Genomic DNA, 16,475 nt, shown 5'->3' with positions numbered 1-16,475 from the left:
ATAAGCTAACAGAAAACTAGAACTCCTTTAACAAAACCTAATTTTTCAATCTTGCCCAAAATACATTTATCCCATAAAACAAGGATTACCAAATGCTTATTTCCCTCTTGGACACAGTCTAAACATGATTAAAAAATAATTTTTAAAACTACTACCAGGGGGGCTTCCCTGGTGGCGCAGTGGTTAAGAATCTGCCTGCCCATGCAGGCGACACAGGTTCGAGCCCCGGTCTGGGAAGATCCCACATGCCGCGGAGCAACTAGGCCCATGAGCCACAATTACTGAGCCTGCGCGTCTGGAGCCTGTGCTCCGCAACAAGAGAGGCTGCGATAGTGAGAGGCCCGCGCACCGCGATGAAGAGTGGCCCCCGCTTGCCGCAACTAAGAGAAAGCCCTCGCGCAGAAACAAAGACCCAACACAGCCATAAATAAATAAATAAATAGATAGACAGATAGATAGATAGATAGATAAATAAATAAATAACTACTACCAGTACCACCTATTCCTTTTATCACATGTCTTAGTCTCCTCCCTGTCCCCTTGGTCTAGTTTCAAATTATAGACCTAGATAGAGATCACCTGTTATGAACAAAGAATACTTTCTTCATGATTTCTAGATCTGATGGTAATTTTGTTGCTCTAATTCACTGTAAGGACCTATGCTTACACAACATTATCCCCTATCAATATTAGAGCATGAGCCCTTCCTTCCTTATTCCTTGATCAACAGTAAAGTCTCTGCTCCGCTTTGCCCCCAAAAATAAATAAATAAATAACTTACAGCAGTTATTACTGAGAAAAATAAAGATTTAACCTGGCCAAAATAATTAAAAACATATTCATGTTTAGATGCTTAAGAAAATTTTATAATTCCACAGTTTTCCTTTTTGCCTATTATAAAAATTCCTAAAATACAACTGAGACACCATAAAATAACCAATAGCTGCCACTTACCATTTACTATGTACCACACACACATTACTTTATTTAATCCTTACATTTATTCTCTGAGAGGTATTATTAGCTCTATTTTAAGAAAAAAAATTGAGACTTAGAAATATTAAATAATTTATCCAACCCCACTGAGAAAAGTGATGCCTTCAAAACTTGAACCCTGGTCAGCTGCCTCTGACAACAATATCAGCCTCAGCAAAGAATATTCAAAGACTGATCAAACGTTAGGAAAAGGGGAAACTATTACTTCTTCTCTGCTAAGTTGGGGAAGTGAGATAGCCTTTGCCTACACCAAGTAAGAGGATTCAAGCGTTAAGAGTAAAATTATACAGCTCAGGATCCTCTGAAAGGTAAATGTATCCTCGAGTGTCCCTCAACTTGATCGCAATGACACTGCAGGTAGTGAGCATCAGTGGAGCCAAGGGGAAGAGAAGAACAGTTCTACTATTACTGTTATACCTACAGGGTGCTGATTACTACAAAAAGGATATGGAAAGCCTCAGCCTTGTAGCTACTGAAAAACAAAAACAAGTTTTTAAAGCTAAGATAGAAAACACAGTTAAACCTTTTTTTAAAAAGTGCCTTACTGTATACTAAAATTGCCTACATAAAGCAACTTCTATCTCACTCCTACCATACATGCACATGATAAAACAGTCCAGGCCCTTGTGACATATTAAGAGTAGTCTCCATTCAGAGAAAGAGAATATATTTTCTTTCTGGTTTTTTTTTAAATTTATTTTTATTTTTGGCTGCATTGGGTCTTCGTAGCTGCGTGGGCTTTCACTAGTTGCAGCGAGCAGGGGTTTCTCTTCGTTGTGGTGCACGGGCTTCTCACTGTGGTGGCTTCTCTTGTTGCGGAGCATGGGCTCCAGGTACGCGGGCTTCAGTAGTTGTGGCACACGGGCTCAGCAGTTGTGGCTCACAGGCTTAGCTGCTCTGAGACATGTGGGATCCTCCCGGACCAGGGCTCGAACCCATGTTCCCTGCAGTGGCAGGCAGATTCTTAACCACTGCGCCACCACGGAAGTCCCAAGAGAATGTATTTTCACCTTTCTTTTTCTGACAGTAAAGGGAGGAATTTAAAAATAAAAATTTAAAATTTAAAAATAAGGTTCTTGGGAATTCCCTGGAGGTCCAGTGATTAGGATTCCGTGCTTCCACTGCAGGGGGCTGAGCAGCACGGCCAAAACAGTAAAATAAAAAATTAAAAACAAACGAACAAGAAAAACCCACAACTCCAGAATGATCTTTGGCTCCCACTGAATTGCCTTCTTCCCACTTTCTGGACAAATCCTGAGTTTCCCTACTGACTTCTCTCAGCCAATCCCAGTCAGTCAGTCCCCCAACCTAAGAGATGGCTGATACAACAAAAAGTGCCTCAAGTGCTTTGAAACCCCATGCATTCATGCGTAATCTGCTTTAATAGATCTTTAAAGTCGTGTAGGTTCTGCCTCCAGGAAGGTATGAAACAAAGGAACTTTGGATAACAAAATGTTCATCACCTTCTGTGGTGATAAAACTTCCAGATGACCCCACAGTTGAAACACTGCCATAGCATTTAACAAACTGATAAACAAACAAAAACAAAACAAAACAAAACAAAAAAAGGTTCTTGCAATAATCTCTCTTTAGGGGCTAAAAACTTTACCTTCTGTTTAGTCCCAGAATGGTTTGCTTTCTGCAGACTAAATGGTAGTTTCAAAAGCCAGTGAATCAGAATCCAGGACTCTAAACCAGCACTCTAAACTGGCTCAGGAACTAAAAGATAATTGACTGTAATCAAGTAACTGCTTCTTCAGTCCCCCTCACTGCTCCTTCACTGAAACTTCTCCACTGAGGGAGAAAAGGAGAAATAAAGGCCTGAAGGATTTTAAGCTCTGTTCCAAGAAGCTTCCTTGGGAAGCACTACAGTGGATGAGGGAAAGACCAGGTGGTTAGGACCAAGCGCTCACCTGCCAATTCTCCCAGAATAGAGCCACTTTTTCCTCTTTACATATAATAGAGTTCTATGTAAAATTTTATTTAAAAAGCATTCTGCAGGAATTCCCTGGTGGTACAGTGATTAGGACTCCTCGCTTTCACTGCCAAGGGCCCAGGTTCAATCCCTGGTCAGGGGGAAAAAAAAAGCATTTTGCTACTACAAAGCAAGAGTGAAAAACACTTGTTCAGGTGCTCTCTGAAGTCCTGGCTACTTCACTGCGTTCTCAGATACACAGCCTTACGCAATAAATTTCAGGTGTGAAAGACACGGTCAATTTTACATCAGTGCTGCAATTAATGTTCAGTTACATCCTATTTTAGGATAAAACACATCATGCCCCCCCCACCAAAAAAAACTTTCAATGGGATATTCTAAAAATAAAAATAATCAATAGGATAAGATTCCCTGTGTAAGTGGTGGCAATAGCTGACTGACAGCAGAAACAATAGCAGCAAGCTGTGTTCCCTGGATGCCAGAAACAACAACAGCACCTGCTGACCAAAGAAAGCAGCCAGGTACAGGAGTCCCAAGAGCCAGGCATTGCTTTTCAGTGGATTGTCTGTCTTACCTCTTCCACATCTCAAACTTGTTTCCTGGGGTTACAGAGGTATCCCTGGGTTGCAGTCTGTCTTTACTCCTTCTCCCACCCTGCCTAGTTCACACAATCGTCTAGGGGCACACTTACTACACTGAGGCACTATAGGGGACATGACACCCACACGCCACGCTCAGCTAAGGGGAGAAAGTCTTGTGTGTCACAACCAAGTTTAAAGCAATCAACAATCTCATCCAGATGTTCCCTTTTGTCCCTATCCTTTTAGGCTCCACATTCTAAGACCCTAACTAGAGAATTCTAATGCCTAAAAATATTTACGTTAAGAATATGTCCAAGAACTAGCTGAAATAAATGCACTCTGGAACTGATAGGCCAATTATTAATTTTAAACTTATCAGCAAAGCAGTTTGACTATAAAGATATTCAATGTGGAAGTGAATTCAAACATCAGGGACAAAACATTACATTTTGTAGGATTTATCCAGTAAGGCTAAGAACTCAGCATAAAGTATCATATATGCCCAAGTATAAACCATGGTCTTTTCCCAAAAATTATCCCTCGAAAAAGAAGTAGTTCTCTTAGACTCTAGTCCTTATAAAGCCTTTATAATGATAGACTGCTCTCTCAAGTACCTTATTTTTAACATAATAAGGCAAAAAAAAAATCTTCAAAAGGAAACGAACAATCAGGATTACAGTAATGCTAGGCTTGATGGCAGAGGGTAACAGAATGACCATTCCTAGAGGACCCTGACCCGGAGGAGTCTTCGTCAGAACTAGAAGAGAGGGGAGGAGGGATGAAACACTCTTCACTGACTGACGATTGATTAGGGAACTGTCCGAAATCACTTTAATCAATACTAATTTGGGAGACATCAACCCAAAAAAATCAATTTAAAAAGAGGCAAATAATTTCAACACATTTTTGGAATTATTCCTCCTCATTAATGCTGTACACAAGCCTTTTTAAAAAGCAAGTCAGGGGCTTCCCTGGTGGCACAGTGGTTGAGAATGCGCCTGCCAATGCAGGGGACACGGGTTCGAGCCCTGGCCCGGGAAGATCCCACATACCTCGGAGCAACTAAGCCCCTGCGCCACAACTACTGAAGCCTGCGCTCTAGAGCCTGCGAGCCACAACTACTGAAGCCCGCGCGCCTAGAGCCCGTGCTCCGCAACAAGAGAAGCCAACGCAATGAGGAGCCCGTGCACCGCAACAAAGAGTCGCCCCCGCTCGCCGCAACTGGAGAAAGCTCACGCGCAACAGCGAAGACCCAACGCAGCCAAAAATAAATAAATAAATTTATAAAAAAAGAAACTAAATATCATAACTAAACATTTGACTACTCCATCTATATCTCTAAAATTTATACTTTCAAGTTGTATAGAATTTTAAACTTTTCATTGGGGAGTTAGGGGACTTACAACCAAGACTATCTTATATTCGGGTACATAAAATATCTGATAATACAAACTCAATGTGAAATGTTCCCCTGGAGACATACACAACAGAATAGAGCACCCCCGCCAAAACAAAGGAAAGAAAGAAAAAAAGGCCGGTTAATAGCCAGCCACACAAATCACTCTAATGCCACCAGCCTAGATTAGACCGAGCTACCTTTAACCTTGGCTGACAGCGCTCCTGGAATCAAGGCAGGGTACAAGCTTAAAAACCTGGCAGCTGCAGGTAATAACTTTTTTCTTTCTTGAAAACAGAACACAAGATTTGGTGGTAAAAATCTGGGGACCTGTTAGACCTTTGATACAAACACAGAGCAAGACAAAAATCTCTTTAATTCTTAGTCATCAACACAAAAAATACTTTATCTACCTGGACCAGATGATGAGACAAAGATAGGTAAATTCTTTACAAATTGTCAGGTTTAAAAAAAGAAAAAAGAAAGAAGGAGGGAGGGAAGAAATACTAACCCCTGAAATATAAAGGCCATCAATGATGAACTAAATTAAAAAATCTAATGAACTCTTCTCAAATCTTATTCTCCTTAAACTTCCCTGTCCCATTTATTGCTATTTATCCTCTTTAAACTGATCTTTAGCTTCCTTTCTCTTATTTTGTCCAATGGCGTTCTCCAAGTTTCAGGCTCCAGCCCTCTTCTCTCCTCCCCCTTCTCTTCAGTAAGCTGATCTTGCCGTCCTAATTGTCCTCAAAGGTGTATTCTAATCCCAGCCTCCCAGCCTCCCAGCATACCAACTCTCCATATCCTCCTTTAGGATATCTGTCACTTCAAGTACAGTGTGCCTAAAACAAAATCTCTATCCCATCTCCAACCAACTTCTCCCAACTTTCTTAGTCTTCATTAAGTGTAACATTTTCAGTAAAGCTGTCATTGTTTTTATTGCTTTCCTCTTCATGTCCCATAATTAGTTACTTTTAGCCCTGCTGACTCTTCTTTAAAAGAACTTTTCAAAATTGGAAGTCTTAAAAAGGTTCACTGTCTTTGACTCAATATTTCCATTTCTAAGATTCCACATAATCTGAGAAAATCTGAAATGCAGACAAAGATATTCGCTGAAATATTATAATGCCTGAAACAGTAAACATGTTTCCAGCAATAAAGAAATACTTAAACAAATTAAGCAGTTAAGTAAATTAGAATATTACTCAGTCACTAATAATTGGTTTTGAGAAAAAAAAAATTTTAACTTCTTTTTAAAAAATATTGGGCTTCCCTGGTGGCGCAGTGGTTGAGAATCTGCCTGCCAATGCAGGGGACACGGGTTCGAGCCCTGGTCTGGGAAGATCCCACATGCTGCGGAGCACCTGGGCCCGTGAGCCACAACTACTGAGCCTGCGCGTCTGGAGCCTGTGCTTCGCAACGAGAGGCTGCGACAGTCAGAGGCCCGCGTACTGCGATGAAGAGTGGCCCCCGCTTGCCGCAACTAGAGAAAGCCCTCGCACAGAAACGAAGACCCAACACAGCCAAAAATAAATAAATAAATTTAAAAAAAAATAAAAAAATAAAAATATTGCTTTATTCATTTATTTGCCGCACCGCACGGCATGTGGGATCTTAGTTCCCGGACCAGGGATCGAACCCAAGACCCCTGCACTGGAAGCCCAAAATCTTAACCACTGGACCGCTAGGGAAGTCCCGGTTATGAGAAAATTTTAAGGACATTAAAAATGTTAATGACAAAATGTTAAATAAAGAAAGCAGCATACAAAATCATACACGAGATGATTAATTAAGTAACAAAAAACACAGGGATGATAAAAAGACTAGAAGGAAAAATACCAAAATATTAACAATGTCCCATTTGTGAGTATCTTGCTGGATGGTGACAATGTGAGTCATTTTTGTTTTCTTCTTTTTTTTTTTTTTGGCCGGGCCACAAGGGATCTTAGTTCCCCAACCAGGGATTGAACCCAGGGCCCAGGCAGTGAAAACGCCGAGTCATAACCACTGGACCACCAGGAAATCCCTTTGTTTTCTTCTTTATATATTTCTATAGTTTCCAGATATGGTACATAATATTTTAAAAATCAGGAAAAAAGGGGACTTCCCTGGCGGCGCAGTGGTTGAGACTCTGCGCTCCCAATGCAGGCGGCCAGGGTTTCATCCTTAGTCAGGGAACTAGATCCCACGTGCATGCTGCAACTAAGAGTTCACAAGCCACAAGTGAGGAGCATGCTGGCTGCAACTAAGGAGCTGGCGACTCGCAAGTAAGGAGTCCGCCTGCTGCAACTAAGACCCAGCGCAAATAAATAAATAAATAAATAAATCTACATTAAAAAAATAAATAAAATCAGAAAAAAGGTAATTTTTTAAAAGTGTTTCCAATTCAAGACTTGTCAGGTCCCCCTAAATTAATCCTCAAAGTCAATATTATTTTAAACTAAATAGCAAAAATAAACTGGAGGAGGAACTCAGATATATAATCTTAATAACATGCAAGAACTGCCAAAAAAATTCTGAAAACAAGAGTGACAAGGTGGGGAAAAAAAAAAAAGAGTGACAAGGTGTATATAGGAGATGTGGGAGAGCCCTTGCCCTACCCAAACCTAAAATGTACTCAGAACTACAGTAAATAAAAAAATAGGAAACTAAAGCGGAAACAGAGTAATCAACACCTCAATACTCATACATGGAGAGATGCAATAGAGTTGGGGTGACCAGACACATCATTTAGAAAAAAATAAGACAGCAATAACCAAAGCCTAATAACCACAGCCCACCTTTACTGCACACTTACCACGGGCCCACAACCTTGGGGCCAGATGTCACTCCATTTCAGTTTTTTGGATTTTCCAAAGACAATATGGTACTGGTACCTATTTCATGTACTATGTAAGACTGCAGCAAGGTCTAGGTGCATGTTTTTAAAACATACAGCCTACAGCCTTCCTGTTCTCAGAGGAAGAAGAGATCCTCCTTCCGTACAAAACAAACCTGTGCTCTGATCACATCCCCTCCTGTCAACTCAGGGCTTTTGCTCCAAATTCCCCTTCTTGTCAGTATTTTCAACCTCTCCCTTTCTACTAGCTCCTTGCCATTCGTTTACATTTCAGAGGGAACAAAACACTTCTCAAGAACCACTCCCTCCGCTACCTTTTCTCCTTTACACAAAGAAAGCTTATTCAATTAGTAACCTTTTAAAAAGAAAAAACAAAAAAAAGACTACGCTGTCATCCCATTCACTCATAGGGCTGCAGGTTCCCTGTGCCCAAAAGCACTGTGCTGAGACTACTCCAGGTGTGGGCTCTAATGATTTCCTAACTGCCGAAGTCAAAGGCCACCATCAGGATTCATTTCACTTGAGTTATTTTGCAGACTGTGCTCTTCCCTTCTTGAAATGCCCTTGGTTCCTGTGAATCAACTTTCTCCTGATTCTCCTATCCCTCTGGCTCCTCCTTTACCCTACCTATGGCTTTCTTCTCTTCACATACAACACCTTCAGCCACCTGCCACCAACACTATACCCAACAACTCCCATTTCCATTCCTAACCAGAGCTCTTCCCAGCGCTCTAGTGGTAAACACTCACCAATATCTCTAACTGGAAGTGAACCACACACCTCTAACTGCCTAACAAAAGCCATCATTAGCTTTTCCCAAAGCAGCTGTGCATTCTCTACCTTGAGGAATAGCAACACCATCCACAAATTTAGCTAATTCAGAAACCTGGGATTCATCCTAGACCCCTCCCACTCTCCTCCCACATTAAATTGGACACTAAATCCAGTGAATTCTACCCCCTTAATACCCATTAGTCTCCTGAAGCTGGATCTCTTGCCTCCAAGCCATTCTCTACACAGCAGATAGAGTAACCTTTCTAAACATCTCAAACTGTACCCACAGCAATGAGCCCCACTCAATGCTCACCACACCCTGCACCCCAACCACACTTCCTTGCTTGACATTCCAAGAACACAATCATGCCACTTACACCTCCACATGTTTACGCCAACTGCAGCACTGCTTTTGCTTGGAAGGCCCTCCCCCTCCCCCCTCCTATTTACTTGGGAAATTATTACTGGCTCTTCAAGATCCAGTTTAACACAACCCTGTGAATCTACTAAAACCTACTGAACTGTACACTTTAAGTAGATGAACTGTATGGTATGTAAATTATATCTCAACAAAACTCATAATTTTCTGTAAGAAAAAAGACTTACCATCCAATTTTTTAAAAATGGGCAAAAGACAAAATAGGCACTTCACAAAATAGAAATTTCAAATGACCAATAAACTTACGAAAAGATGTTCAAAAACCATCACTCAGGCAAATGCAAATTAAAACCACAATGAGGTATCAGTACATACCCAGAAGGGCTAAAATTAAAAAGAATGACATGATCAAGTATTACAAAGACGCGGAACAATCGAAACTTCATACACTGCAGGTGGGAGTGTAAAGCAGTTCAATCAAAACTATTTCATAATAAAACTGGGGAAAAAAATCTCTGCAATTACTACTAAGACTAAGCATACACCTCTTCTGTAACCTAGCAATCCCACTGCTAGAGTATATCCCCAAGAGAAATAAGTGCTAATGTCCACAAAAGGACATGTACAAGAATGCTAACAGGGACTTCCCTGGTGGCGCAGTGGTTAAAATCCTCCTGCCAAGGCAGGGGACACGGGTTCGAGCCCTGATCCCGGAATATCCCACACGCCGCAGAGCAACTAAGCCCGTGTGCCACAACTACTGAAGCCCACGCACCTAGAGCCCGTGAGCCACAACCACTGAAACCCGCGCACCTAGAGCTCGTGCTCCGCAACAACAGAAGCCACTGCAATGGGAGGCCAGCGCACCACAACAAAGTGTAGCCTCCGCTAGCCGCAACTAGAAAAAACCCGCGCACAGCAACGGAGACCCAATGCAGCCAAAAATAAAGTAAAATAAATTTTAAAAACGATTTTTTTTAAAAAAAGGGTGTTAAAAAAATAATTTATAACCAAAAAGTGTAAAGAACCCAAATGTCCATCAATGAATGGATAACTACAACACAGTATATCAACACAATGAAATGTTACTTGGCAATATAAAGGAATGAAGTACCAATACATACTACAACATGGATGAACCTTGAAAGCATTATGCTAAGAGAAAGAAACCAGACAGAAGATCATATGCTGTATGATTCCATTTATTAGAAACATCCAGAATAGATAAGTTTATAGAAAGAGAAAATAAATTAATGAATGCTGGGGTCAAGGGAGAATGGGGAATGACAAACAAGTACAGGGTTTTTTTGGGGGGGGAGGTGATGAAAATATTCTGGAATTAGATAATAGTTGCACAACTTTGTGAATATACTAAAAAAAACAGCAAGCTACACACTTTAAAAACTAAATTCTTAAAAAACAAATTTTATCGTATGTGAATTATGTTTCAAGAAAAAAGTTACATGTGAGGAAAAAAATCAATAAATACCAAAAAAATTCTTTAAAACATTTTATACATACGCACAGGCCCCAAAGCAAAAATCTATCCCAAGCCATGTGATTTAGCTAATTCTTAAGAATTAGCTCTTCCCTGCTAGTTCTTCCCTGCTGCCTGTTACAAAGCAGCACAATTAATAATTAGCAAACTAAACTCACTGGAACAATGTGACAAACTAACAATCTCAGTTGAGAAATCTTAATCTTATTTCTGACAACTACAAATTCTAGTGTTCTAAAAAAAGCTGCCTATAGGAACTGGCGCAATTCACAAAAGCTCATAGAATTGAACTGAATCAAAATGAATGAAGTGCCACTTGCACATACAAGCATATAATGACAAAAGTAGATCATATTACATCAAGACAGGCCCATGTAGTCACATAATTCAAGTTTGCCAATCATTATATTAATATAGATTAAAATTAGATCTATTACTCTCTTTCCTCCTCTGGAGAATTAATCAAAAAGCAAAAACACTGGGCATCAGGAGACCTGAATTCTGGTCCAAACTAAGCTAGTTGTGTGACCTTACCCTCTATCAGAGCTGTCTGTAAAATGAGGACTACCTCCGAGGCTACGAGTCTCCTGAAGTCCCTCTACCATCACTTCTCCCCCATGCCACTCTGTGCACCCAGAGTCAAGTCACCATGGTTTCCCCACGTACTATGGAAGGCCAACTCTCGGTTTCTACTTCTCTCCCCGCCCCCCCCATAATCCATTCTCTACACTGACAGCCAGTACTCTTTTTAAAACAGGAATCAGATCCTGCTACTCCCATCCATATGCCTCCCAGCGGCCTACAAGGCCAGGCCCTACCCGTTCTGACTCCTCCCCCCTCACCATCCTCTTGGGTAGCACTCTAGCCACTCTGACCTTTGGGTTCCTCCAACATTCCTAGCCCATTCCTCCCCAGGGCCTTTGCCACACTCCCATCTCCTCCGCCTTATTCTAACTTCTGTTCAAATGTCACCTCCTCAGAGAACTGAGTGTGGACTCTGGTCCCAGCCTGCTTAGATTCAACTTAATAGCTGGACATGTTACTTACTCATGCTGTGCGCCCGTTTCATCTGTAAAGTGGTAACTACAGTGCCTACCTCACAGAATTATCACAAGGGATAAACGCATGTAAAGCAAGCAGAAAACTGACTGGCACAATTTTCAAATGTCATCTATCACTATCCTTAAGGCACCCCATCTTCATTTTCTCGTTATCCCTTAGCACTGTCTGGAACTGCCTTCTTTGTCATTCGCTTTAGGGTTCCAAAACCCCTATAGAATGTAAGCTTCGTGAGGAGCTCGCCATGTCTTGTTCAAAGCTCTACCACAAGGACTTCCCCGGTGGCGCAGTGGTTAAGAATCCGCCTGCCAATGCAGGGGACATGGGTTCAAGCCCTGGTCCGGGAAGATCCCACATGCCACAGAGCAACTCAGCCCATGTGCCACAACTACTGAGCCTGCACTCTAGAGCCCACAAGCCACAACTACGGAAGCCTGCGTGCCTACAGCCCATGCTCCCCAACAGGAGAAGCCACCACAATGAGAAGCCCACGCACCGCAACGAAGAGCAGCCCCCGCTCTCTGCAACTAGAGAAAAGCCTGTGCGCAGCAACAAAGACCCAAAGCAGCCAAAAATAAATAAATAAATATTAAAAAAAAAAAAAAAAAGCTCTACCACCATTTCCTAGGATAGGCACACACATACTTGTTGAATATATGAATAAATCAATCACATCAAGGATTCCTTTAAAATAATACCGCCTTGATTCAAAGAATTAAGTGAAAAACTGCCTCAAACAGTTATGTAATGGGGCTGGTCTCCTGGTCCTTGCAGACTGACCAGTTCATTTAGTCACTGGCTGAGGGGTTTCTGTCAAATCTAGTCACCTAACTACAACAGACAACGAAAAAAGCTAACAGATTTAACCCGCGAGAGTAAAAGTTGAATACTGTGGATATATACTAATTCTTTGTAAACATACCACATAAATCCAAACTGCAGCGCACCAAAAAAGGCTCTGGCCATTAGGAAAGTCATACCCTGAAATATGAAAATATGAAACATACACTGACTTTAACTAAAACTGTTATTCTACATGTACGTATATATGTAAAACATACACAGATATATATATCCACCTACACACACACAAACACACACAGCCATCCCCAAAACTAGGGGGATGCTTTTTTCAACTCCTTTTAACTTTTCTTAACAAAATGGGCTACGTGGGAATAAATGTTTTGAACTGAAAGTTGTGACCCAACTCAGGAGCCTAAACATTACAGTTCTCCTTACTTATGGACTGAATTTCCGTCGTTCACCAAAGGAAATCCCAAATATAAGGTTCTGATTACTAGCATTACTTTTTAAAGCATCTAAAACTAACAAATATCCATTGAGATTTAACATCTTAAGAATCCAACATCTAATTTTTACCCACCAGGTCAAGCCCTTAATAAATATTTTTCCCTCACTCTAGTAGTAGTTTTTTTTGTTGTTGTTGTTTTTTGTTTTTTTAAGAAAGGCTTTATTATGTCGGTATCTATATTTTGTGAAATCCTTAACATACTTTCAAGTTATATTCCGGTTTGAAAGAACACAAATCCTGTCATGATACATCACATTAGTAATGACTTGGGCAGTTTTCATAGACGCCACCAATGGGTATGAAATTCGCCAGGCTGAGACCAAAGCGAAGAAGAAAGGAAAAAGCCTAGGAATGCTGCAGGCTAGTCCCCCAAAGAAAACAAACCAACCAGAAATGCCTCGTGATTTTATTTAAACATGATCACGGACGATCCCCATAGTACCAAATATATACCACAGAGTTATTTCTTGCTCAAATGGAAGAGGGAAGCCACAAATCTAGGAGGAGGAGTAATCTACGCTGGTAGATTTTTCAAAATTAGGAAAGAAAGGGAAAGGAGACGCGGCGGCGCTCTGCGGTCTCGGAGCAGCTCTCCAGGAAAGGCTTCCCGGGCGCCGGCCGCTCCCACTCCGGTCCGCGGCCAGGCTGGAGGTGGCTGGCGGCTGGCATGTTTGAAATATCACCACCCTATTCATCGCCTCCCGGCACAATGAGGCGCTGGGCAGCCGCTCCGAGGACCGCCCGCGCACACGCCCACCCGCCCCGCGCAGCCCGAGACCCGGGCGCAGCCGCGTCGCAACGAAGTCACGCTCGGCCCGGGCAGAAAGTTTCGGAAAAAAACCCAAGCGCCGAAACGCACAGGTCTCAGTGCTGAACTCGTGCCAGGAACACGCCCGAGGCAAACCACTTGACAACCAGCTCCGGTTTTCAGCAGAAAGGCCGAGAGGCGGGGGCCGGAGAGGAAGAGGAGGCAACACACACACACACACACACACACACTCTCTCTCTCTCGCACACTCGGCTCCTCTTCCTCTAGGGCCCCGGCGCCCAGGTGGGAGCGATGCCGCAGACTCACGCCCGCACGCAGCGCCGGGGCCCGGGCGGCGGGCGCCAGCTCCCCTCCCAGGAAGGCCCGGGACCCCCGGGCCAGCTCGGCGCGCAGGAGAGGGTGCGCACGCCCAGCGCTTCCTCGCCCGTCCGCCCCCAACGGCAGCGGAGACTCGGGGCCCCAGGGGCCCGGGGTCAGGGGATGCTCGGCGGGCCGGCCGCGGGCTCGCACGCGCCCCTCCCCCCGCCCCTCCCCCCGGGCCGCCCGCGGGGCGCGCAGGAGGCGAGAGCCGGCGTCCCGTGGGATCAGCTCGCCCGCCCGCCGGCCCCGGGAATCCGGGCAACTTTCCCCTGCGCGGTCGCGGACTAACCCCGACCGGGCGAAGGCGGGGGTCCGGGGGCTAGCGCGGCGTGGACTCACTTTTTCGGATGTTTCTCTCTTTTCGGCCTCCGCTTTCGGGCCTGAATGGCCAGCACTGAGGAAAGAAGACACACATTAACGGTCTGGGAGGCCGGCGCGGGGCCGCGTGGCGGGGAGGAGGGGACGCCGCGGGCCACTCACCTTTCCGGGAGCTCATCCCGACGCGGGGGAAGTGGGGCGGGGGGCTTCGCGGCGGCGGCGGCGGCAGCGGCAGCGGCAGCAGCGTCGCGGGAGCCGAGCCGAGCTGCAGCCTCCACTCACTCCGCCGGCCGGGAGGAGGCGGGAACTGCGCCTGCGCCGCCGCCTCAGCCGCCGCTCCCGCGGGGGGCCCGGCAAAACCCGCCCCCGGCCGGCCCCGCCCCCACCCCGCCCCAGCCCCTCCCGCACTCCCCCCCGCCCGGTGGGGTCGAGACCCCCGTGCCAGCCCCGCCCGCGCGCCCCGCACCCACCTGCCTAGCCCACCTGTGCGGAAGGGACCCCCCCACGACCACCGCCACTCCCTCCCATGCCTCCCCCACCCCAGCCCGCGGCCCGGGCCTCCGTCTCCTGCGCCCCCGCGGCTGGCCGAGGCCTCCCGTCTCTCCCGGGCACGCGGCCTGCGCGACCCTCACTCTCCAACCACAGCCTGTCTCCTACTCACCCCGGCGGGTCGCGCCGCCCGCTTCTCCATGCGCCGTTCCTTGGCCGGCGCCTCCGCGGGTCTCACACCACCTCTCCTCACGAGGCCTCTTCTCCCCCTTTGCTCCTCTACATCCTTGCATCCCCATGAGCGCCGCTTCCTCCTCTCTGGCGGGTGTGGAAAGGGCACAGGACCAAGAGCTGGGAAACCTGGGTCTTTCACTAACTGTGTGACCTTGGAAAAGTCATCTTATCTCTCACCTTTATCTACCCCACAGGATTGCTTGAGTGCAATGAAGGAAGAGATGCAAATAGCACAGATAGTAGGATTAAGCTTTTGCACATGAATTAAGGTCCAGTTCAATAAATTCCATGTGTCTAACAATTTAGCACAACAACCCACCAAGGAGTTATTTCTTACAGAGAGGAAACTGAGTCCTGAAGAGGTTAAACAGTTTACCCAGCAATGATTCAAATTTAGGCCTACCTGACTCTAATCAAGTTGATTGGGGGATAAAATAACTGCAGTGATCCGTTGTTTATTTAAATAATTATAAGATTTTTGAAAAATATTCATCCTGACCATTTACCCTCTCAACTATATTCTTAACTGATCAGAGTAGCTAACCTTATTATAAAGATCCTAAACCCACCAGAACAGCGCTGCTTGAACTTGAAGAGCTTTTTACTTTCTCAATTTTTTTATTTTCAAAAATATCAAACGTACAGAAAAGTTATGAGAAAAATATAGTGGACAACCATATTACCCCATATTCACCAATTTTGAATATTTCACCACATTTGCCTTCCCTGTGTGCACGGGTTTTTGGTTTTGTTTTGTTTATGATGAATCATTTGAGTTTTTTTGCAGGCTTTTACCCTTTACCCCTAAGTATTTCCGTAAGTATCTACTAAGAACAAAGATACTCTCCTATATAATCAGAATTCCATTATCCAAGAAAATTTCATATCATTATAATACTATTATCTGTAACATACAGCGGCCATATTCAAATTTTCAAAATGTCCTTTTTAGCTGACTTTTTTCTCAATCCGGAATACAATCAAGGATCATGCATTGCATTTAATTGTCATGTCTTTTTAAGCTCCTTTAGTCTAGAATAACCCCTGGTTTTTTTCTTTTATAACATTCACTTTTTTGAAGAGTTCAATTCTGTTTGCAGAATGTTCCTCAGTTTGTATTCATCTGTTCCCTATTAGATTCAAGTTAAATAATTTTGTCATGTACACTGTATAGATGAGGTTGTGTTCATCTTAGTATGCTGCATCGAGAGGCATACGATGTCAGTCTGTACTATTATTGGTGATGTTATAAGTAATCATTTCTCCATGGTAAAGGTACCTTTTTTCCTTTGTATTTAAAAAGTAGTCTGTGTAAAAAATGGGCAAAAGACTTGAACAGATATTTCTCCAAAGAAGATATACAAATGGCCAACAGGTACATGAAAAGATGCCCAGCATCATTAGAGAAATGCAAAGCAAAACCAAAATGAGGTATCACTTCACAACTACTAGGATGGCTATAATTTTTTTTTTTAAAGAAAAATAAGAGTTAGGATTTAGAGACATTGGAATACTCATTCATTACTGCTGGGAAT

The 16,475-nt window shown here is 43.8% G+C and overlaps 1 protein-coding gene across 5 annotated transcripts in view; it reads right to left on the bottom strand.

The window, feature by feature from the left end:
* Positions 1 to 14,499, bottom strand: part of SRPK2 (SRSF protein kinase 2) — a 221,545-nt gene extending 207,046 nt beyond the window's left edge. For all 5 annotated transcript variants that reach the window (XM_068550421.1, XM_068550419.1, XM_068550423.1 and 2 more), the window contains exons 1-2: positions 14,380 to 14,499; positions 14,239 to 14,293 (exon numbers count right to left, since the gene is read on the bottom strand). Coding sequence is in view for 4 of the 5 variants with exons in the window: in XM_068550419.1 (XP_068406520.1) it covers positions 14,239 to 14,293; positions 14,380 to 14,395 (71 nt within the window). In the remaining variant the exon portion in view is untranslated. The remainder of the gene's footprint in view (positions 1 to 14,238; positions 14,294 to 14,379) is intronic.
* Between the last annotated feature and the right edge of the window lie 1,976 nt (positions 14,500 to 16,475).

Source organism: Eschrichtius robustus, chromosome 8 (assembly GCF_028021215.1).
Source record: "Eschrichtius robustus isolate mEscRob2 chromosome 8, mEscRob2.pri, whole genome shotgun sequence".
NCBI classification, from domain to species: Eukaryota; Metazoa; Chordata; class Mammalia; order Artiodactyla; family Eschrichtiidae; genus Eschrichtius; species Eschrichtius robustus.
Note: the sequence above shows the minus strand (reverse complement) of the source record. Positions and strands in the feature narration are given on the sequence as shown.